This window comes from Callospermophilus lateralis, chromosome 15, assembly GCF_048772815.1.
Source record: "Callospermophilus lateralis isolate mCalLat2 chromosome 15, mCalLat2.hap1, whole genome shotgun sequence".
NCBI classification, from domain to species: Eukaryota; Metazoa; Chordata; class Mammalia; order Rodentia; family Sciuridae; genus Callospermophilus; species Callospermophilus lateralis.
In genome coordinates, this window is record NC_135319.1 from 64,361,648 (window position 1) to 64,386,338 (window position 24,691).

The 24,691-nt window shown below is 55.4% G+C and overlaps 1 protein-coding gene across 1 annotated transcript in view; it reads right to left on the reverse strand.

Annotated features, from left to right (window-relative positions):
- Positions 1–24,691, reverse strand: part of Slit1 (slit guidance ligand 1) — a 153,582-nt gene that overhangs the window by 52,065 nt on the left and 76,826 nt on the right. The window contains exons 5-8 of the mRNA XM_076834200.1: positions 2,843–2,914; positions 1,550–1,621; positions 996–1,067; positions 276–439 (exon numbers count right to left, since the gene is read on the reverse strand). Of these exons, the coding sequence (XP_076690315.1) occupies positions 276–439; positions 996–1,067; positions 1,550–1,621; positions 2,843–2,914 (380 nt within the window). The remainder of the gene's footprint in view (positions 1–275; positions 440–995; positions 1,068–1,549; positions 1,622–2,842; positions 2,915–24,691) is intronic.

Here is a 24,691-nt window from a genome sequence, read left to right on the forward strand (position 1 = left end):
GAGGCGGGCGGAGGGGACGTGTGGTCCAGAGGGTGATGGGTGGAGGACAGGAGGAGACCGGCAGGCAGCATCAACGCACAGTTACAGGTGGTCACAGGAGAAAATGGCAGTGGGTCAGGGGAAGCAGGTCAGGGACAAGCAGTGGTGACTGAGGCCCGCAGGCAGTGGTGGCCGGGTGCTAAGAAATGGGAGGGAACGGAGGCGGCTGCAGGAGGAGGAGGCAGTGGGGCAGGAGGTGACGGGCAGCTGAGGGCCTGGGCAGGGCCTGCACCCACCTGAGCAGCTGAACTCACTCTTCTGGACCTCGGCCACGTTGAGGCCACGCAGGCTGGCGGGGCCCGAGCACTGGGTGAAGAGCCCGATGGTCGGCCGCTGTCTCAGCCACTGGGAGAGCCAGGCCAGGTGGCAGTCACAGAACAGGTGGTTGGAGTGCAGGCGGCTGCAGGAGGACAGGGTGGCTCACAACCTCCAACGCCACGGAACAGTGGGAACTCTGCTCCCAGGCAGGAGGCTGAGCCTGCTGGAGGCTGGGCCCTGCTGGAGGCTGAGCCTGCTGGAAGCTGGACCCTGCTGCTCAGTCTCCACCCTTGGGCAGCTCAGCTCCAGCCTGTAGCTCACCCACAGCCACAGGAAGTCCATGGTGGCTCCTGGTGCCTTCCCTCCAACTGCTCTCGACACACCTGAAGCTGGAGTGTGCCCAGCGAATCTGATTCACGTCCCTGAGCTCACACGGATCCGCCTCCCAATCACCCAGTTCATTTTCCAAACACAAAACTAGTCACTGACTTTCCCGGAAAACTCAACTGTAAATGACGCTGGGAGCCTGCAACTTCAGACCCCCTCCTCCTGCTGAGACCCCGAGAGCAGCTCCTGGGCTGGCCTCGGTGCAGAGAACAGCCCGCCCGCTGCGGCCACCCTGGCCTCCTCCCCACAGCCTGCCCTGCACGTCGGCCACACGGGGACCCTGCACACCCTGCTGCCCCCGGCTAACTCACAAGGTCCGCAGCTTGGGCATGTGATTGAAGCTGGACACGGGAATGGTGGTGATGTTGTTGTTGTTCAGGGTCCTAAAGGGACAAACCAGAGTCACTCAGCATCTGCCCATTACCCGGGGCAGGGCCTTTCTGCTAATGAATGGGAGGCTCTCACGCTAGGTCCCATGGTCCACCTTCATGGAGGACCAGCACTGGGCTGGCCAGGGGGTTAAACCAAAGAGCACAAGACATGGACCCTCCAGGGGGAAGCCCCTGAGCTGGGACAGTGACTGGGGGACGCACCATGCAGTCCAGCTCTGGGAGGACAGGGAGACAGATGGGGGAGGGTCTGGAACTCATGTGTCCCAGACGGGTTGGTTGGAAGCAAGGGCCAAGGTTGAGACCCAGCGGGAAAAGGGGCAGGCATTCCAGGTCCCTGGCGGACACTCCAGAGACACCGCGGTTACAGGCCTTTTCCCCAGGGGCTGTGTCCTCCCACCCTGGGGCCGGGGGGCGTTCCAGGAGAGAGGGTCTCCTGCCTCCTGCACCCCGGCTCCACACCCAGGTGTACTTACAGCACCTCCAGCCCCCGCAGGGCCCGGAAGGCCCCTTCCTCGATGCAGCTGATGTGGTTCTTGTCCAGCTGTCTGTGAAGCAAAGGAGGATTGTGGGGGAGCACACGGCCTAGAACAGGGGTGTCCCAACCTTGCGACCCAGCACTCCAAGAGGCAGGACCCCAACATTTGACAGACATGCCAATCCAAACTGCAAACATTAATAAAAGCTGAATTCCTTTGTATTTTCACTTAGGACAACAAGTAGAAATCAAAGTTATATCCCTCTCCTCAATCTCGCAGCCCTTCCTCAAATTTTGGAAACCACTTAGAGGGTGCTGACAGCTGAAAAATGAGAGAGAGTAACACAGAAGCAGGGGCAGCCAGAGCTGGCAGCAGATTTCCATGGGAGCCAAGGACACTGAGCAGCGGTGGCTACCTGGGGAGCTGCTTTCAGAGCAGTACTTTGAGCCCTGTGGGAATGAGTGCAGTGATCGATTATTAATGTCTGCCACAGGCATGGGAGGGGTGCTTGTGACAAGCATGACAAGCACTTGCCACCCTGCCCTATCAGACCTTGGGGAGGAGGTTAGCCTGGACCAGAATAATTTGAATAATAAACCTGTAATCCCAGCTACTCAAGAGGCTGAGGCAGGAGGATGACGAGTTCCAGGCTAGGCTAGATCCTTAGTGAGACCCTCAGTGACTTAGCAAGACCCTGTCTCAAAATAAAGAATAAAAAGGGCCGGGGATGTGGCTCAGCGGTAGAGCACCCCTGGGGTCCTCCTCCAGCACTGCAAAAATACCAAAGAGCATGACACACAGTTACATTTAAGTAGCACTTGACAAAGTGTATGCACCTCTGCATCTCATCTAAATCTCAGAACGTGCCTGTAGTCAGCCTTATTATCCCCATTTATTTCCAGAACAATATTCAGCGGCTCAGGCAGTTAACAGGACTGCAGTAAACGCCGTGTGACTGGAGACTCCAACCCAGTTCTCCCAGTCGGAGGATGAGGAGGACACTGGAGGGCCCAGACCAAGAACATGGCCTCGTAACCCAGTGTTCGTGACTCTGCAACATGCAATGTCCCCCTCTGCACGTGCCCTTGGCTGTCCTAGAGAATCACACCCGAGGGAGGGGCAGGTGCTGCTTGTTCCCACCAAACCCAGACTCTTCTAGAAGACCACGCTGGCACCAGCCATCTCAGAGCCCAGGTTGGACCCCAGGGCCCAGGGCGACCACCACAGGACACTGGCGGGGATGGGGTGGCCCGCGCCCCCGCGCCCTTCTCCCTTGCGGTCTGCACTCACAGATTTTTGAGGTCTGTGGCTCCGCGGAAAGCCTTCCTGGGGATGGCCTGGAGGGCGTTCTCGCTCAGGTCCCTGGGGACGGAGCAAGGGAGAGAACACAGTGGTCAGCAAGAGTCTTCTGGAACATCGCTGTGAGCCAGGGGGCCAGGGGCCAGACAGCGGCTGGGACGGGGCCTGGCTCACGGCGGCCACTCAGCAAGGACTCTTTGAATGGATGATGGAGCCAGAGAGAGGCACCCTGTCCTGAAGGGAGCTCTGTCCCCAGCTACCTCCCCTCTGGGCAGACGGAGGAGCCCGGGGCAGCTGTGATCGGCCTTGTCAGACCCCGTGGTCCAGGGCTGGAAAGGATCCAGAAAGGGGGCTTCTCCGTGGCACTCCACCAGGCCCTCTGTCCCTGGAGGGACACAGCCTTTAATTACCTGACCCGCCCTGGGCACCCTCCTGGCTTATGCTTGCTGTACTGGGAGGAAACTGAAGCCAGGGAGACAGGTAGCCCACCAGTGCTGCCCCGCCCCGGCTCAAACCCCAAAGCCCCCGCTCTTGGGGGCTGCAGGCAGCCGAGCACCAAGGAAGCCTGGGCCCAGTGGGGACGGGGACACACAGGGACATGGCCTTAAGGCCCCACTGCCCACTTCCCATGGCCCAGGGGCTGTCCCCAGGTCAGAGAGCAGGGCTCTCTGAGGATGCGCTCACTCCCCACCTGTCAGCGTCCAGGTGCGAGGGGGACAGCGCTCCTAGAGCCGCAGAGCAGCTTCCAGAGGCTCCCTCCAGCTTTCCTAGCAGGACCCCGCCTCTGGCACCAACCCCCACCTCTCCCTGCCTCTCCCCACAGTCCACTGGCACCCACAGACGTTTACAAAGGGCTGGTCCAGGCCAGCCCTTCCTTCCCTGTGTCCCCTCCTCACTCAAGAGGAGCCACCTCACCAGACCCTCCAACTGTGTGAACAAACAATCCCCATTCCCATTTTATAAAGGAGGAAAGGGATGCTCAGAGAAGTCAAGCAGTTTTTTCAAGGCAACCCAGCTGGCAGGCGGTGGTCCCAGCATTTGAACTCGGGCATTCAGGCCCCAGAGCTCGGCTTGCACAGCTGCTCTGGGAGCGGGGACTGTTGTCCCACCCATTTGGCAGAGGAGGGAACTGAGTCACAGAACAATCAGTAACCTGCCCAAGGTTGGCCACTGCCCCAGACACACCGTCCTGGTCCGTAAGGTGGATGACCAGAGGCTGGAGTCCTGATGTGGGACCCAATTCCGGTCATTCTGCACATCTAACCCTGGGCTTTGACCAGTCCTTCCTTCTGGTCACTAAAGGTGAGAACACCCCTCCAGCCCCCACCCCAGAAGCTGCCCCCTGAGCTATGGGACCTCCGCCCGGCCGGGTTCTCCTGCTGAGCACCCAGCGGCACCCTGGGGTCCTGAGGCAGCAGGACAGACCTCCGGCTGGCCCTCCAGCTGTCTGCTGAGAATCTGCAAGCCGCTGCGCCCCTGTCCAAGCCCCAGTCTCCCCGTATACACAGGGGGAAGTAAGAGCCCGGCAAGTGACGGCCACCCCGACCCCACACAGTGACAGCACCATCACCTGTCCCTCCCTCCCTCAGTTGCCCGGCCATCTCCTCCCCAGAGCTGAGCCTTCAGAAAATGGCCCGGCCACATGAGATCTTGCCACCATGGGCACCCGGGTCCTGTCCCCTCTCTCCTGGAGGACACGCCTGTGTCTCCCCGAAACTGTGCCACCACCTCTGGACAGTCTTGCTGCCCCGAGCCGGGCCTGTGTGACCCTTCACGCAGCAGCCGCCGCCTCCCAGCCTGTCTCCCCGGGACCGTCTCCACCGTCCTGTCCTTCTCCTGACACCACAGCCCACACCTGGTGCTCTGTCTTGGCCCTCTGCACGTGTCTTGGGTCGCCTGTGCCATCTGTCGAGGAGACGGGGCGGCCCCCAGTGCAGGTGGATTCTCAGGAATCCACCAGGCCCTCTGTCCCCGCCTGTTCCTTCTTGTCACCTATTCCTCCCTTTCTTAGAAAGAGGCCCTGGCCGCTCCCAGCCCTTCTGCTGGTCGGCACCAGGTGGCTCTTCGCTCTCGGGTCTCTGGTCCGTGACCTGTTCTTTCCATCTTCTTCATAAGACGCTGGCCTGGGCCCAGTGACGTGGCGGGTAAATTGCTAGATTTGGAGCAAAGGAGTGCAGGCCACAAAGGTGCCAAAGACACTGCCTGCAAGCAGGGTGGGTGTCTGGGGCCGCGAGAGTTCCTCCGTTCCTGGGGTCCGAGGCAGACGTGGGACAGACCCACCCTGGCACGGTGCCCACCTATGGCACCAGTGACAGTGCTGGGCCTGCAGGCGCAGAGGCCTGGGCCCTGAGCCCTCACACCCAGGAGAGGGCAGAGACGGGACTGAACTTTCACTAGGCAAATGGGAATCCAGAGCTGGTGACCTCTGGGGCACCCCTGAAACCTGCTTTCCTGGAGGCTTCCCGGCTGCTTGCAACAATCTCTGGAAGAGCAGTTTTTCCAGAGGTGTGAGAGCAAGTGGCTCCACTGAGGGAGAGCAGGTGGTCTCTGAAGCAGATCCTGGAAAGTCGAAGTTTTCAGACATAAGTTGGAAATGAGGGAACAGCACCCGAAGCAGAGGGAACAGCATGTGCAAAGCCGGGAGGCAGGAAGGAATAGGCAGGCGGGGGCCCTCGCGCAGTGTGGTGTGTCTGACGTGTGCATATTGGAGGCTGTGGTGGTTTTCAAACATGTTCACAATTCGTTGACATTCTTCCCTCCAAAAGATGGAGCTTAATTCCTCTCCTCTTGAGTGAGGGAAGGGGTTAGTAACCCGTTGCTGAAGAATCAAATAAAGTGGAAAACACCAAGACCAGGTCACAGCAGCCAGGGCCGCCCCTCACTCTGTCTTGGGCCATCCTTCCTGGGAGAGGCCAGCTTCCAGGACACTTCAGGCACACACTGGCCACTCTGTACAGAGGCCACATGGACAAGAGTCAAGGCCTCCTCACTGTAGCGGACACCAGCTCAGCAGTCGCATGAGTGACCCTGGGAGCACACCCCCTGCCTCACTCGAGGGCCCAGACGGTCACCCCCTCGGCCCCCTGCTGGGGGTTCATGAAAACCCCAAGCCAGCACCCCAGCCACCAAAGAGGAGACAGTGACCGTTCTTATAAGCCATTGCATTTTGAGGTGACAGATACCCAGCAATTGATGACCAGTCAGGGGTCCCCAGGGGATGACTGTGGGCAGTGACATCCAGAGCCTGGAGGAGGAAGGGGTCTGTGAGCCGAAGCAGCACTGGGTCTGCTGCGTCCCTCCTTCTTTGGGGTCTCGGACTCTACCTTGGTCAAATGCACAGGCCGGACCACACACCCTCTGAGCCTCCCCGCCCTGCAGGCCCACCCAGGCCAACTACCCAGCAAGACACGCTGCTGGGGTCCCAAGGTTGTGTCCTCCCCAGGTTCCAGGTCGGAGCCGGGGCCTGCTGCGCTGGAGTCAGGAGGCGGGGCCTTGGGGAGGGGGTGAGGCCAGGACAGCAGAGGCTCTGCACTGGGATCAGTGTCCTTCTAAAAAGAAGCCTGAGTGCTGCCCTGCGCGGTCACTCTGGGAGGACACATTGGGAAGGCGACATCTGAGAATCACACAGCAGGCCCCCACCACACCCGGAACCTTCTGGCACTTTGACGATGGACTTCCACACCCACAACTGTGAGAAATACATTTCTGATGTTTCTAAGCCACTGTCTGGCATTTTGTTACAGCAGCTTGAGCAGACTAAGACACACATCCAGTGAGGTGCCGGAAATCCAGGGACGGGGTGGGGAAGGCTGCTGACAGCCGGCGTCTAGGGGTCTGGGAGGAAGGAGAGGGACAGAGCTGCCACCACCTTTCACCCACAGGGTGGCAGAGACATGGAAGGGCCTGGTGAGGGCAAGTGGGGACAGTGCCCAGGAGGCCTCTCCAGTGTCAGGAGGGTGGGGTACACGAGAGGCAGGGCCCCCGGCGGGACCCTCGTCTCAGCCCCCTTGGGCCAAGCCAGGCCGGCACTCAGGTCCATTATTCCATTTAATCCACCCCACAGCTCCACGAGGAAGGGTTTTTATTCTGTATTGATTGGTTTATAGATCGAGGCCAAACCTTGTTCCAGAAGGGCTCTGCGGACAGCTTGTAGGGATTCACAGAATAGCGCGAGAGTGGGAGTGAAAGATGGGGGAGAGGAGAAAAATCAATGGCGGGCACTCAGAGCCCAGGCACCACGTGACCACGCGCCTGCCAGCTGGGGCAGAGCGGGCGCTGAACTTTCTGAGAGCCCATGTGAAAGGGGAACCGGTCCGTCAAGTGTCCCCAGCGCATGTACAGTGAAGAGGATCGGCTTCTCCAGGGTACAGCCGCTGGGCACTCCGATGAGACCAGAATTTTCCCAGGGGTCCCTGTGAAAAATGAGTGTGTCCTGATGGATAACACGAGATCCTTATAATACATGGGCTCCCAGTGTCTGCTCCTTATAATAGCACTGCATCAGAGTACCATCCAGGGGAGCCGTTCTGTAAGGACACACCAGGAGCCAGGTGGGGAAGGAAGGCAGGGGCAGGCGGAGGCTCAGGATGCCTGTGCAGAGCACGCAGGCCCGATGGAGCCCAGGGTGTCCAGGGAATGTGGAATGTGCGGGGCTAGACCAGAAAGGGCTGGAGCCTGGTGGCCTTGGGGACATTGCTCTGGGCCCAGAAGCGCACAGAGGAAAGCCGCAATCCGCAGGCAGCAGGCAGGATGGGAACACCAAGAGCCATTCTGTGAGTGGAGGTCCTGGCTGAAGCCACCCAGCAGTGCAGGCCAGCCCTGCCAGCCCAGAGCAGCAGGCAGCTCTCACTGTGTGACTCCAGGCACGACCCCAGGAGAGACAGCCACTCCAGACCAGAGGACGACAGCCAAGTCTTGCAAGACACAGGAATAGGTGGAATGCTGGTAGCAAAGAGGGCGGTGGAAAGAGCCCGAGGTTGCAGCCAGAAACATGCAGAAACTCCTGCCATCCACCAGCCAAGGGTGCAGGGAACCCTGAGACCTCCGGGTGCCCTATACGTAAAGTGGGCACAGAAATTCCGATCACACAGAGACATGTTTTTGGAAGAGGATGTGTACTCATGCGTTTAACCTATCCTAGCACCTTTCTTTAGCAAGATACAAAACACTAGTTTTGTCCCTTTCCTAAGATGTCACGGTTATTTCAACAATCACCACTAGGGGGAGCCAGAGGCCATGCCTGGCCTGGGACTCTGCAACCCCTAGCACACCACAAGGCTAGTCTTGCTTTTTGCCCCAGTTGACTTCCTGCTTGGTCAACTCTCACCTCCTCCTTCCCAAGTCAATGAAACAAAGTTGCTTGTCTCCAAGCTCCTGGGCACCTGCTGTTGCCTCTGCCTGCACTATCCTTTCCTGACTTCACCCAGCAAATTTCCCTCCATCCTTCACGTCTCAGTCTAGAGATACCTCCCTTAACTGCTTCCTTCCTACAGGTCCCAGAACCCACCTGCTTTTTTTTGGGGGGGGGGAGTACCAGGGATTGAACTCAGGGGCCCACATCCCCAGCCCTGTTGTGTATTTTACTTAGAGACAGGGTCTCACTGAGTTTGCTTAGCACCTCGCTGTTGCTGAAGCTGGCTTTGAACTTGCAATCCTCCTGCCTCAGCCTCCCTAGCTGCTGGGATTACAGGTGAGTGCACTGCACAGGCCTGCTTTTCCTTTTCAGCACTGATTCAGGACAGGAATACTGAATGTAATGAGATGCTGGTAGTTTACTGACATCCACCCCTTTGCAGGCCACAATCTCCTAAGGGCAGACTCTCTTTTGTTCCCATGGTATCCCAGTCCTGGTGCATTGCAGGGCCTCAGTATGTTTAGCTGAACCAAACTAAAAGGGACCCTCTCCTGCTCCAATCCCTCTGCATTTTCCTGACCAAAGCAAGGAGCTAGGACTGGTGAGCAGCTGAGAGGAAAAGGCAGGGGCTTGGGGTGCAGAGGCTGGCTCTGCATCATGGATGACCATGATTTCCCCCTGAGCACGAGGACTCCTTGTACCTGCTCTGCCTGACCCAGCTGGAGACCCGCAGGACAAGGGTCGTGGACGGGGAGAGAAGCTGGAACAGCGCTCAATAGCGTTGCCATGTTACACTGGCACTCCCTCTTGCCTTCCCACATCCTGACAGAATATAACACCTTCCGTGGATGGTTCCAAGGTGACACCAGCAGCCTGGGGATGGGGAGTAGGAGGCCATTAAGGGAGGTGAGCCGCTGTCCTGGGCCCTCCAAGAAAGAGCGAGAGCTGCAGCTCCTGGGAGTCCACTCTGGAGGGCTGGAGGTAAGAGTCCTGCAGACAAGGATCCCCCCATCTGGCCTGTGCTCCTCCCCCAAGGCCCAGGCTCTGAGCAGGCAAGCAGTAGCCCCCACGGGTCTGGGAGCATCCCAGTGACCCCAGCCAGCCTCCTTCCCAGAAGGGAAGGGACAGCCAGGCCCACTGCCTGACTTGGACACTGTCTCCCGCAGCCCTGTTCTAGCTGCCGCGCCTCCTGCACACTCTGCCGGGGCTGGGGAAGCTGAGGTCAGGGCCCCATGTTCTCCCTGCTAATCCCCCTTCACGCTCTAACCTGATTGGCCACTGCTGGCAGACCAGTCTCCAAGGGGATTATCAGGGGGCTCAGCTACAGGCAGCTGGGCACCAGCCAAGGCCAGACTCTGGGTTCCTGCCACCTGCTTGGCCACCCTGCTGCAGAGCACAGGGCTGCTCTATCGGCCCTTCAAGCCCACCCAGGGGCTCTGGGAAGCCTGGCACCCCCTCCTGCAGCCTGATTGGGCGCCTCGAGCCTGCCCAGGGCAGGGCTCAGCAGGAGCCAGGCCAGCCCCAGGGCTCCAGGACACCTTATCCCGGGCTTCCTTGTCAGGAGGCTGGCGGATGGATGCTCGGGCCCGGGAGCAGACAAAGCCAGCCACATACCCAGTGAGTGCACCCCGCCAAGTTTTCTGACCTCTCAACCTTCTCTTTGTGAAGTGGAAGGAACTGTCGTGCGGCTTAGTGCAGGCTGCACAGTCTCTCAGCTGTGCTTGCTCAGGTGTTCATCCCTGTCCCACAGGCTGTGGGAGGAGCAGGAGGGCCAGGACCTGGGAATCAGGAGGCGGCTCCAGGTGGGCTCTGCACTAAACTGCTGCAAGATGTGCACTGGGCTCCCAGAGCCTGCAGCAACCCTGCCCTCCTGGGGGGTACCGCACTCACCCGGCCTGCCTCAGAGTGGCCGTGCCCTGCCTGGGGCAGCCCTCACCCCTGTTTCTCGTGACATCCAGAACAGATGATTCAGCAAGCAATCCCCGGGCACCTGGGCTGGCAGCATCAGCACTGCCTGGGAGTTTGTCGGCATGATGATTTTTCCAGGCCTGTCTACTCAATCAGAACCTCAATTTAGCAAGGTCCCAGATGATCCATGTGCATATTAAAATTTAAGTGCTGCATCTGGCAGAAGGAAATATTAAAAATGTTTAATGTTCTCAGCAAGAGCTAGATCAAACCCACTTGTAGCTCTTGGACCTGGCCAGCACTTCTAAGTAACAGGCCGAGGTGCCAACACCTGCTGTTTGGAGGAGACTTGGACACGGTCACCCCTAGGGGATGAGAGAGAAGACCAGCTACTGGCCTTTCATCTGGGGCATGTCACTGCACCTTCACGGGGAACAGAGGAGATGCTCATGGGGGGCAGGGCAGTGACCAGTGACCAGGTCCTCCCTACATTCCTGCTGGGGTTGGGCGTGGAGGGGACACTGCTCAGTGCAGAGGTCACCCGGGGGCATTTGTGAGACGCAGGCTCTGGTGCTCACTGAGGAATCAGCGCCTGCACTCACAGCATGAGGGAGATTCAGCTTCCCCAGCCTGAGCAAGGTTAGGAATCACAGCCTTATGACCCCAGCAACAGGAGACAGAGAGTCCCAGTGGATATTCTGTCCCCAGGTAGCAGAGCAGGACACCCTCACTGGAGCGAGGTGAGCAGTGCCTATAGGTGGGATGCTGAGACGCAGTCCCTCCTGTGAAATGCTCCAGGATCTGCTGGGCCATCTCCCCCCTGCCTCTGCCTGTCCATCAGGCCTCCCCTTGGATCCTACACCTCCCACCTATGAGGGGAATTAATTCTGCAAGGGCCTCTCCTGCCTGCTCTCCCAGCCCACAGGATGGTGTTCAAGTGGCCAAGATCTATCCTGTGGGGTGGCATACTGCACCTGGGTACCTGCCTCCCGGTCAGGGCCTGGGTCTAACTCACCTTCAAGGTGGGGGTCTTGAGAGCATTCCATGACAAGGACCTGAAGCCACGCTGCCTGGGCTCTGACCTCAGTGCGGTGACCAGGGCTTTGCCACTCCTAAGTCTCAGGTGCTCCCATGAGAGGCAGACCAAGAGCAGACCGGCTGCTGACCCCCGGTGTGAAGGGGTTTATTGCATCGTCTCCAGAAGGCAAGTTTGGGCAAGGGCAATGGCAAAGGTGCAAATGAGACCAGGGCGTAGTGACACAGGAACAGGCTGATGGACAGAAGGCGGAATTGGTCCCACTCACCACAAGCCCAGTTTCCTTTGACCTTGCCCCCAGCTTGGCAGAACACAGATGCCTGGGGCTCATGGCCTCCTCCCCAGGCCTGGCTGCCGTCCTCACTGCCCCCCTGGCCGGCCTGCATGCCCTCCTGCCCTCTGCTCCCCGATGACCAGCAGTCAGCCCATCTGGAGTAAATATCTGGGGTCTCCCTTCCTCTGCGAGAGCAGGATCTGGTCTCTGAGGGGGGACAGGCAGCCAATGTCCAAAATCAAGATCAGCCCCAGTTGGCTGCCTCCCTGGGCCTCAGTTTCCTCATCTGAAACATCAGCTGATGAGGACACAGACACATGGTAGGGGCAACTGTATTGTTGGGAAGGCTTTGACCCACCACTGCCAGTTTCTGAACAGTCCAGCTCTGTCACAGAGGTGTCCTTGCTCCTTGCCACCTCTTCCAGGCTACAAGACTCACAGAATCAAAGCTCAAGCATGCTCTGTAAGGTCTTGGGATTTAAAACACCAGTTGAAGAATGCACATGGTCCCAGGGAACTCCTGCTAGCAAACTCCTGCAGGTGGCTGTGGAGGTGAAACCGTGGGTGGTGGCAGGTTTGAGCTCTGCCCCTTGTTCGTTCCCCTTCTGTTTCCTGAATACCTAGTGCATGTCCAGCCCAGTGAGCTGCAAAGAAGCCTCCCTTCCTGGCCGCCATGGAGCCACACGCTCTCCTCCCCCAGCCTGCCGAAGTTAATGTTGCAGAAACCTCATTAGGAAGAGACATTAAGCAGTCCTGGATGGCCGCACCATAAACCCACCCTGGGTGACATTTCCTTGAGCTGAGCTGTCTGCCACACAGCTTCGAGCATCAATTCCCACCACGGAGATATCGGAGGCGCACTCCCTCCACCGGCACCCTCCTTTGGATGCTAGTGTTTGGACCTGCCAAGGAAAAGTAGCCCAGATGCTGGGATCCCACTCAGCCATGAGTGGCTTGGGGGCACACAGGAAACTGAACTGTCCTCTCCTTTAATTCTGCTGACAGTAAGTGACAGGCACGGGGTCCCAGCCACCATGGTAGGAACCGGGTACTGGGCAATAGAGGTGGGTGAGGACAGCAGGGGAGACACAGGCCCCTCTTCACCTGAGGACTAGAGCAAGGCCTGCCTGCTCCCACCCACCAGGCCCTGTGTGCCGAGCCCCAGGAAGCCTCAGTGTTCTGCTGAGTCCTGGTCAGGGATGCTGTGGGGGAGACAAAGTTCCCGTCCCAGACATCTGCAAGTGCTTAGGACCAGTGACTTCAGAGGCTCCCAGACCTGACACACGTGGTGAGGGTGGAGGAGGGGGTGCAGGACTCCAAGCTCCAACATTGCTGCCTGTGTGCCCTTGGGCAAGTTACTTGACCTCCCTGAGTCTGGTACCCCCTGTGTAAGGAAAGTTCAATCACTCTTCCTTGCTGGGTTGTGAGGATTAGCTACCACACATGCCACTTATATAATGACAGAAATGGGCAAAGCTGGTCCATGCTGCTGGAAGTCAGGAGCAGGGTTACCTGGGAGTGTTAGTCTGAAAGGAGGCTTGAGGGGGCATCTGGGTGCTTATGATGTTTCACTCGTTAACGCCAGTGCCTCCCCCTCACCCCACCCCCGCTGGATCCTGGCTGGAGGAGAAAATGCAACAAAAATCTTCCAAAGAGAAATACACCCAAAGATGACAAGCTCAGGATTTTAAGGCACGGGAAGAGTCCCAGGCTGAGGGGCAGTTGCCCAGCACAGTGTGGAAGAAATAATCCCCACCCCAAAGCTATGAGGGAAGTGGACCAACTTCCCCCAGACACAGAGGCAGAGGTGGGATGCGGTACCCTGCAGCATTTGGCTCTGCCAGGTGAAGACCTGTTCTTCCCAGGATCTTGGATACCCTGAGTGCGTGTTTGCATTCCATTCTTCCTGAAGAGTGGGTCGCATGCCCCATACCCAGCTCCAGGAGGGACGAGACCTCCAAGTCAACCTGGGTGGGCAGAGACGCTGGCATTAGACGGTGAGGATCTCGACAGGGTAGATGAGACAGCCTGCAGAGTAGGTCTGAAGGTCTTTTCGGCTTTGTTTTAGGAATCAATAAATACACTCCAAGGATCTATTACAAAAGAGATAATGAGACTCAGGGCTGGGGCTGGGGCTCAGTGGTAGAGCGCTTGCCTCACATGGGTGAGGCACTGAGTTCGATCCTCAGCACCACATGAAATGAATAAATAAGATAAAGGTATTGTATCCATCTACAACTAAAAAAAAAATTCTTAAAAAAAAAAAAAGATAACAGGACTCAGAAGAAGAGTAAAAGACTGAAGCCGGCTTTGGGAGAAATATCAGATGAGAGAGAAACACGTCATACAAAAACCTTTGCATCTGCTATGAATGCGTTCTGGTCTTCTCACTGCCTTTAGGGGAAAATGTAGAGCTTACCAAGCCTGTAGACTAAAAAAAGCTTGGGAGATGCACAGTGTTATGGTTTAGAGATGAGGTATCCCCCAAAATCTCGTGTGTCAGACAATTCAAGAGGGTTTTGAGGGGAAATGAGTGGGTTATGGGCATCTTAACCTGATCAGAGCATTAATCCACTGATAGGGATGAACTGGGCAGTTCTGTAGGCAAGTAGGGTGTGGCTGGAGGAGGTGGGTCATTGGGGTGTGTCTTTGGATATATTTTGTCCCTGGTCGGCAGTGTCTCTGTCTGCTTCCTGGTGATCATGTCCGGGGCTGCTTTCCTCCTCCATCCCTATCATGATGTTCTGCCTCACCTCAGGCACAGAGCAATGGAGTTGGCCATCTATGGACCGAGACCTCTGCAACCATGAACCAAATAAACTTTTCCTCCTCTAAAATCATTCTTGCCAGATCTTTAGGTCCCAGCAGAAAAAGCTAACTAGAACTCATTGTCTTGCCTGGTTTTAAAACAGGGGGCCTCTCCCCACACTCCATAAAGCAGTGGCCTGAGACGGGAAAGTGCCGCCTTCACCAGCATCCACTGAGGGGGCCCCAGGAGGTGGGTCACCCCTTCTGGGTCACCTCCCTGAAGGCAAGTTGCAGATCCGCCAATTCAAAAGGAGCGATTGGCTGAATTTCTTTGTTTTGTTTAGCAATTTGGTTTTAACTGGGCGGCTTCCCATTTGTCTTCATGAGTCTTTTAAGGAGGGCTGCCTTGCCCTGCCCTGGCTTCCTGCGGCTGCAGAGAGAGGCTGGGGGCAGGTTCACTGCAGCCCAAACACCAGGGGCCAGGGGAAGAGACAAATGGAACAGTCCTTAAAATGCTGTAATAAAGACAAAATGCAAACCAGTCGACTCACACCAAATAGTTAAAAGAAGAGTCAATTTGATGAATTGGTCATTTGACAAATTGGCCATTCAGTGAATTGCCTTTTGGCAAATTGGCTTTTAGCAAAATGACATTTGGTGGATTGGCCTGCTTCTGACACAGCGAGGCTTTCACAGGGCAATTACTTCCACACTCCCTGTCTGGGCTCAGGGCTGGCACAGGAGTGCAGAAGTCACTCTGCAGATGGTCCACCCCCTCCACCTGGAGCACTGCCCTCTGCAGGGCTGGCTTCAGCCAGGGTGGAGTTTAGAATATTCTGGAGAATGCACACCTGGCCCAGCAGGCAGGCCAGGCTTGATCCTAGGCTAAGCCCATCTAGACTCTGAGGGTGGGTTCTTTGGGTTCTCCCTGATAAGGGCAGATTGAGGGTGGGGGGAGCAGGATTTAATGTGCTTTGGGAAGAAAGAGAACCAAGGAGAGGAGCAGCAGGGCTTGGCCAGGAGAACCCAGGCTGTGCTGGGGACAGGGGCTTCACTCAGGGCAAGTGACCAAATCGTGGTGGTTTCTCGTCTGAGCTTCCCAGAGAGAAGCTGGAGCCCTAGCCCACGCGGAAGGAGAGATAATGCCAGGACAGACACTTGCCTTGAACTCCATGGAAGGACCAGCCCCCCCAAGGTAAGTAGCAGAATATCACTGAGTCCCTGGGGGCATTTCTGTTCCCCTCTTTCCTGGCCACCCCAAGGAAACAAGGGGCCCATTTCTTTTACCAAAGACCATGCCCCATCGTGCCCTTATTCCGTAAGGCAACCCATGGCCTTTCAGAGTCCCAGCTTGGGGATCTCAGAGTGAAGGGGAGCCCGAAGGACTGGAATGGCAAGAGGTCAGTCTGGCTGGGACATGGTGCCCCTCCCATCCTCTCCCCCGACACACGGGATGCCTGGAGGGATCAAGACCCCCAGCTACCTCCCAGAGCCGAAATACAGAGCCCTGTCGGCTGCAGGAACAAGTAAGGTTTCCAGGTGGTTGAGGGTGATCTGCCAGAGGTCAGGCAACAAAAGCCTGAGGAATCACTAGACGCATTGGAGCCTGGAGGAACGGCTGCCTAGGAGCTGTCCGTGGTCCTGAACCTCCTCCGGCAGCTCTTCCTCTGCTCAGGGTCAGATGTTCTTGGAGCCCAGCCACCTTCATGTTCATCTGACCACTCGGCAGCCCCTGTCTACTGGCAGCTCTTCTCTCTTCCTAGAGCCCACGGGGATCCCAGGGGAGCACTCCGCCAGGAGAGGCACGCGCGGAGCACCCGCATCACTGAGCTGCTTCTACATGGGGATGCGGCCTGATGCTGGACCACCTCTCCAGAAGCCAGACCTGCCCACAGATGCCAGCCGGGAGATGCCAAGAAGGCCCCTAGGCATGCCACAAGGGACCGCTCCAGATCTTTGCACAAAAGCTGCTCATTTTAATCCCGAGGACTTTAGTGATTGTCACCAACTCTTGTGTAAAACACAACTGTTTTAGTTGTGGGGATGATGATGATGATAACTACATATATAGGGCATTTTTTTATGTGCCTGACACTGTGCTAGATATTTTTAAAATATTTTGTTTAGTTGTAGATGGACACAGTACCTTTATTTATTTATTTATTTTTCTGTAGTGCTGAGGATCAAACTCAGTGCCTCACACATGACAGACAAGTGCTCTACAACTGAGCCACAACCCCAGCCCCTGTGCTAGATATTTTATATGTTTATGCATATTATCTTATTTAATCCTTAAAACTCCTTATAAGATAAATCCTCTCTCAAGTCTAAGGAATACTGACAGACAGGGAGTACATGGGAACTCTGTACTTGCCTCTTGATTCTGCTGAGAACATTAAACCACTCTAAAAATAGTCTATTTTAAAAAATTTTACTTAAATTTTTTTCTTCGCAGTGATGGGGATTGAACTTGGGGCCTTACACATTATAAGCAAACTCACTTCCACTGAGCTACCTCCCCAGACCTTTTTATTGTAATCTAAGGCGGAATCTCACTAAGTTGCTCAAGCTGAGTCTCTTGAGGAGCTGGGATTGCAAGCATGTGTCACTACATCTGGCCCTAAAGTCTAAAATAGATATTTTCCCACTGTGCCCATTTTCCAGATTATGTAATTGAGGCATGGGAACAGTCCCAGGCTGTCTGACAGCTGAGCCCACAAGCTTACACACTCTGCTACGCTGGCTCAGCATATCAGAATCAGCACAGTGATGGGCAGGTGGGTGGGGAGGTTCCTAGGAGCACACACATGTCATGGTGACACTTGATAGATGAACTTAGAAGGAGGAGGTGAAACCCTAAAAAGCATGATAATGAACAATCATAATGTTGACACCCAGTCACCAAGAAAAGGTGAAATTCTGTTCAGGACTCTCTGTTTTAGAACTCGGGTAATTATATAATAAATTTTAGGCATAATCGTATCAAAAGTGATGTAAGGTTCACATGATTTCCTTGACAGCCAAGGTATGGGAAAAGCTAGTCCCTGACTGGGATGAGCCTTATCTGGGGACTTCTTGTCACCCTGGTTCCTGTGAGTATCTCAGGAACTGTCACTCCTTCCAAATCCCTGTAGGCTTGGAAGACAAAGAGGCAAGCGTTAGAGTCTTGCGGCGAGGGCCTTAATCAAAGTCAGTTACAGGCACACAGTCCCCTGGCCAGAGAATGAAGTCACGGTGACAGCTCTACAGGGAGGGTCCAAGGCCATCGGCCACTGACTTCTCACAGACTCTGGCACACCCTCCGGGCCTCCACCTCAGAGCCTCCAATGGAAATGAGTGACACCAGGAAGGACTCCAGTCCCAGGCCCCACCCACCTAGCTGTGGACACGCTGGCTAACTGCAAAACTGGCACACACAGCACCAGCCTCCCGGTGCGGCTGCTTCTGGGGGAGACAGGCAGAGAGTGGGTGCTCCGACCACCTACGAGAACACCAGAAATTGCCAGGGCTCAGGGCCTTCAGCTTAGCCTCCAAGTTGGCTCATTCTGGATTTCCTAGAAGGGACAGAAACACTCTCCAATATCCAGAGGCCACTCCAACGGACTGACCCTCCCCCTGGGAATGGCCAGTGCTGCCAGTCACACTGTTGTCCCACCTTATTCTCCCCACCCTCGCCCAGGGGCCCCACCTGAGGGCTGCAGAGGGCCATACAGTCGTTGTAATATCTAGGCGCCTCATGCACCCCTGGTATTGTGTGTGGACACCTGACCCCAAATTCACCTCTCTGAGCCTGACTTTCCATATCTGCAAACTGGGGACAGTAAGAGTCATTATCTCAGAGAGGTGTCGTGAGGACTGGATATGTGGATTGGCAACTTGGGGTCCAAATGACGGCTATTGCTATTGCTCTTCTCCTTACAGGGCCTACGTGAGGAAGGTGCTCTGGGAGCTAAACAGATCCTCAGTTAAGAGCCCCACTGGGTTCTGAAGATCTTCTTCAAAAGCAGTGTTTCCCCCGTCACTTACCAACTACACCCACGCTTTCCTTCCTGCCACTAACCAGTTTTAATCTATCAATTATTCATGAAATTATTCAATTAATGTTCATCTCCTGGATTAGATCATGTATATTCCAGGACAGCAAGGGCCACACCTGGCCAAGGGTGAAAATCAACTAACATTTGATGATCGTATTTGGCTACTCAGAAAGTCAAAACTAGCATTTGGGAGGGGATCTGTGACATTTTTGTCATTAAAAAAAAAAAAAAAATGGCCTGGTGTGGTGGCACATGCCTGTAATCCCGGTAGTTAGGGAGGCTGAGACAGGAGGACCATGAGTTCAAAGCCAGCCTCAACCACGGTGAGGTGCTAAGCAACTCAGTGAGACCCTGTCTCTAAATAAAATACAAAATAGGGCTGGGGATGTGGCTCAGTGGTCGAGTGACCCTGGGTTCAATCCCTGGGTCAAAAAGAAAAACAACAGATCTCTCCAGGCCGGGCACGGTGGTGCACACCTGTACTCCTGGCCACTCAGGAGCCTGAGCCAGGAGGATCACAAAGGCCAACCTGGGAAACTTAGCAGGACTCTGCTTCAAAAAAATAAAATAAAATAAAGCAAAACAAAAGACTGAAAACGGCTGGGGATGTAGCTCAGTGGTACAGCACTTGCCTAGCATGCTTGAGGCCTGGGTTTGCTCCCTAGAAACATAGAGAAAAACAAAAAACCAACAAAAAACAGGTCTCCCATTACTCTTATACTGAGATAGATGACTGACAATACAAAAGGCTGATGAGAAGATGGAACAACAGGAACTTTCCTTTATACCAGGGGACGGTACAGCCACTCTGGAAGACTGGTGGTCCCTTACAAAACTAGCGTGCTCCTTGGTATTAACCCAAAGGAGCTATGAATGCTTATCCACACAGAAGCCTGGACGTTCCCAGCATCTTAACTCACAATTGCCCTTACTTGGAAGCAACCAAGATGCCCTTCAGTGGGTGACTGGACAAATAAACCGTGGCACCGCCAAACAAAGGATTCAGTGCTAAAATTAATGAGCTGTCGAATCATGAGAAGACACAGAGGTGGGGGCTGGGACAGGAGGATTGCAAGTTCAAAGCCAGCCTCAGCAACTTAGTGAGGCCCTGTCTCAAAATAAAAAAGGGGAGGCTGTGGATATAGCTCAGTGGTTAAGCACCCCTGGGTTCAATCCCTGGTCCCAAGGGGGAGAAAAAAGACATAGAGGAAACCGAAATGCATACTACCCGGAGGACGAAGCCCATCTGAATGCAACACACTTCATGATGCCAACTGTATGCATTCTGGAAAAGGCAAAACTGTGGAGAAGATAAAAAGATCGGTGGCTGCCAGAGGGTGACTGGAGAAAGCCCGGATGGGCAGGTGGAGCCCAGAGGGTTTAGGGCAGCAAAACTCTTCTGTGTGACACTGGGATGCTGGAGCCATGTCACTATACATTTGTCCAAATATGCAGACTGGACGACACCAAGAGCGAAGCCTAATGCAGACCGAGGGCTCCAGGGGACAATGGCATGTCGACCCAGACTCATCGACTGCAGCAGATGGCCCACTTTGGAGGAGGACATAGACACGGATGGGGAGGCTCCATGTGGGTGGTGACGGGGTAAATGGGGACTTTGTACCTTCCACTCAATTTTGCTGGGGACCTAATATTGCTCTAAAAAAATTAAAATTAAGGCTACTACACAAACAAGAGAAAAGTAGCCATGGGTCCCCAGGGGGACTGACTGGACTGGATGGGGCGTGAGGCCCCCTACAGCCTCACAGCTGTCGGTCAAGGGCCTTGCTCTACAGCAAGTGGAAAATGTCTATAAATTGGGCCCAGACGGCCCTGTGACACAGTCGCGGTGGGAAGGGCCACAGCCCCTGGATAAAAGCTGCCTTCCCCCGGGGCCTCCCCCCACTTCTGTTCCGCCTCACTGCCTCCCCTCACCCCTCCTCTGTGGTCGCTCAATATCCACAGCTGTCTCGCTACCCCTGTCACCTCACATGTCTGAGAGTCTCTCGCCTCCTGGTGATAATAAGGACTGCACAGCTGTGGGGGAGGGTGCACCTGCCCCACCTTCCTCCCGGAGGAAGCACACTATGGTGACTGGACAGGCCATCTCTGAGTCACATCTACAAGTGGGCACAGGACAGGAGGGCCCCTCTTGCCTCTGGGGATTGGTGACTGCTGCTGCCAGGTCCCCGTCCATGCATTTAGCCAGGGGGCTGCCCATCCCCAGATCTGACGTGGGACCCCAAGGTCCCTGCCGAAGCTCATCCCCCGGGGGACTGTGTGTCAATGGGCCCAGCCGGTATTTCCCACTTTTCATCACAATTTGAGAACACGGCCAGGCTGCAGAGCCAGCAGGTTAGAGTGGAACCTCGCTACTCGGTGTGGAGTGGACGAAGAGGACAGAAGCGCAGAGTCCCGGGCTGGCCTTGGGCCTGCGGAGTCAGAACCTGCGTTAGTAAGGGGTCTGCTGTGCACAATCAGATTGTGCAGAAGCAGATAAAGCAGTGGTTCTCAAACTTGCTGCCCTACTGTGTGGGTGGCAGGTCCCCCGCAAAGTGACCACATCCGAGAAAGGAATGAAGCATCCCGTCTGCCACGCCTTGGTGGTGATTCAGGCATCAGTGTCTCCACACAGTTATGCTCCCCCCATCCTCATGGCCTCCCACTGTGGTGCTCCAACAGACATGGAAAGGCTGGACCACGTCCACCAGATGAGCAGAGGAGCCAGGAACAGAACCCCGGAACCCCAGGCCACACCCCTCAGCCTGCTGGGGCACCCTCAGCTGCACCCTGGGGGCAAGACTGCAGGAAAGCACCAACTGCAGCTGTGGGGGGCAGCAGCCAACTCGCAGGTGCAGGGGCCACCATGTTGGCAAAGCCATCTGGTAAGAAAGCAAGGGAACTGGGGACAGAGAGGGGGACAGAGGCTGAGCCAGGAGACCCATGAACAGAAACAGGCCAGAAGAGAATGGAGAGAAGGAGAGAGAGAGAGAGAGAGAGAGAGAGAGAGGGAGAGAGAGAGAGAACCGATAAAAGATAGGGAGAGGCCAAGTCCTCCAAGGCTGGGGTGAGGCAGGAGACCCAGGGCACCTGGCCTTTTGCTGCAGCAGACCAGTGAGTCCCCAGCGCACTGACAGCCAGCTAAGGTGCAAATGAAAAGAACTCAGCGTGTGGCTGTGAGGCCTGGCTGGCCCCAGGCCACACTCTGGGCCTGCTGGGCAGAGGGAGATAATTGGCCCATGGCCAGAGGTGTCAGACTCTGGTGATGAGTGTGAAGTCACAGGTGACCTGCCTGCATTCTTTGTGACTCTTCTCTGGGCAGAGGTGGGAATGGAGTTGGGGCCTCTGCAGCGCCCTCCCAGAATCGAATCCCCATGAAGAGATGGGGGAGTCCTGTCCTCACTCAAGGCTGGAGAGGCTCTAGTTGAGAGGATCAAAGGCAGTAGGGATAGTCCTTATGTAGGGGCAAGGACACTGGGGAGTCTAGTTCATGTTCTCTCCTGCACACCACAAACCCAGCCAATGTTTCATATAAGTTAGGAGCAGAAACTCTGGAGCCAGACTGACTGGGTAGGAACCCTGGCTCTGCTTCTTTGTAGCTGGGTGATTTTGCACTTGTTACTTAACCTCTCTGTGCCTCACTTTCTTCTTCTATGACATGGGAATAATTAAGAATAAGAGTATCTAGCTGTTGTAGGTATAAAGCATTCAAATCTGTCCCCCACTGGCTCATTACCACCATCCTTACCACTGACATTCATCTAGCCCCCTAAATGCCCTGCCCAACATTCGCCAGCTGGGTTCTGAATCCAGACCAAAGATGACATCTGGTAGGGTCTTGTACATTTGGGCTAATTTTTCCTGAATTTCTATCCTAGGTACTGTCACTTTCCCAGTGTGAAGGACATCAATGGCAGTTCGTTTCCTCTGAAGTAGCCGGCTGGTTATGAACTTCTGGTTCAGATGGTTCCTGTGTCGTTCATGATGGGGTGGGGTGATGCTAGGAAGCCAAGGAGGAACAGACGGTGGAGAACTCTGTGAAATCATTTCCATGTTCTCTGCCTTTCACTGAGGATAAGCTCTCCAATTCTCCTCAAATTCTCCTTTGCCCCCCAGCGGTTCCCTCCCTCAATGATGAGCTAAATCAACTTTTAGCATGAAATCACTTTATATTTGTTTGAGAAGCACAATCCTAACCTTCACCATTACCCTTTGACAGCACTTGAAGCTTCATGTTGCAGAAGAGACACCGGGGCTCAGAGGAGCTGGGGACGGAGCAGAAGTGGCAGGTGTCCAGGCAGCACTTGGACCCTGCTCTGTCCAAAGCCAAACGCAAGGTCAGACTGGCAGGCATTTCCAGGTTGAAAGTGGCCTTAGAAATGATCTGAGCAAACGCCTGCAGTTTATGGGAGGGAATTAGCTCTAAGACCAAGAGCGGTGAGCCGTCTGGCCCTCCACCGCCCACGGGGAGGACACGTTTCTCTGTTCACATTGATCTCTGGTCCTGGCTCCCTCCAGGCCACTCACAGGCAGCAGGAGAGAGCAGCTGCCCAGCCTGCCTTTACCAGCCTACTGACTACCGAGAGCACCATGTGAAGCTCTGGGCCAGAGTTCCTGGTCCCCGAGGCCCAAGAAGGGGCCACGCAAGGTATGGGGTGAAATTTTTGCCTATGTGCGCGGCACATCTGAGTCTCAAAAGGATCGTACTCCAAAACAGCGAGGTACCCTGCTTTGAGAAACTGTCTGTAGAGTCCCCTGGTGGAGAAGCCGATGAGCCACGTTCTCCTCCCAGTGCCCGCCCAGATGAGGCTGCAGTGCATGTGGCTGCGGGGACAGGGCAAAGCAAAGTCAGCCTCTAGGCAGCTCATTGGCCAGACACGAGAAGGGCTCAAAACTCCCTGAGTATGTGGGGGAGGCCTGGGCTCAGACTTAGTGACCCAGGCAGGTGCTGCTTCTGGTAACGGCAGAGCAGCCAGAGGCGGAGGAGCTCACCCGGCCTGGACTCTCCCACAGAAGGCTGTGACTCCTGGACGCGGGGACGCTCTTCTGTCTTGTTGCCATCCCAAGCCCATGAAGAGAAGTAAATGGGGAGTCAGGCCTCCATAGCACCCCAGACTCTCTCTAGGGCAGGAGACAAAGGCAGGCAGGCGCTCACAAACAAGAAGCGGTGCTAAAATGCACTGGACGCCTAAGACACTGGCAACCACAAACACAGGGATTTTTCAGAGGGCGACAGAACCCTCCTGGGTGAGGCTGCACCGGCGTGGAGAGAGTCCTTCACTCTGCAGCAGAGTAGCACTGCCAGAGGATCTCTCCAGCCCAGCTAGGAGAGTGCCCACGGCCCCCAAAGCACGTTGGCCTGAGGGAATGGTTCAAAGCAGCAAGTCCCGGGGGCTAGTGTTGGACCAAAACCTCCAGAAGTGCCAGCCCATAGGGAACCTTTGTGGGGACCAGAAAAAGGCAACCCTTCCTCAAGATCCTTCTGTTTCTGATATTTGGAAAATTTCAAAATAAACACGCAAACCCACATCTACAGGATGAATGGTGTTTCTGACAGGTGACACCCTTGGGCAGTGCACAGCCTGTACCACGGTACACTGTGACCCTGCAGAGCTACAGGGTTCCACATACCACCTCTGCATCCACGGCATAGCTCCCAAACTGGCTGAATGCTCTGCTCCTGAGGATGCCCCGGCCTTATGTGAGGCCAGGTGAGTCCTGATTAGAAAGCAGGAGGGATTTCCACCCTCAAAAAGGACACAATGTCAGACTGGGCACCTGGGTTAAATGGCATTTTTAAGGTAAATGCAGCTGTGTGAGCAGGTGACAGCAGCCCTAGAACTGGAAATTGCCTGGTGGGGTAAGCGCCACGTGGAGTGCCGAGGGAAAAATCAGAGTCTAATCAGAATTTGTGATACGCATTAATCTATGACTAAATGAAAGGGGACATGGATATCTTTGAATTTTATTACAATTAATTAAAGCTACTTCATGTCATTTTCTTGGTTTATCTCTTTTCCTTGGAGAGAAGGGAAAACTTTTACAATTTATGGAATTATTTTTAATAAATTAGTGCAGATGAGCACATCTCAATAAATAAATTATTCCAACTAGAATTCCCTGCCCCAGCCCCAGCTGCCAAGAAGGAAAGCAAGAAAGGACCCCAACTGAAGCGTGCCCTGCTCTCCAGCTAGAGCCCAGTGCTGCCCCCACGTGGCTGACGCTGTCCCTATGGAGTGACCACGATTTCCTGTGGAAGGTACCTCTCCCGGGGCTTCCTGGGGCTCCCGGGCCCCTGTTTCATCTCGTGCCTTCAGATGCTGACTCTGCAACAGGACAGGACACAGCAGCAGGTCCCACATGAAGACAGAGGCAAGGCCAAACCAGGTGCCAGTGGATCCTTAATGAGGAGCTCTAAGTTCACCCACCAGCACCCAGGGGTTCCTGACACCAGTTCTAGGGCCACGTGAGCCGCCTAACCATG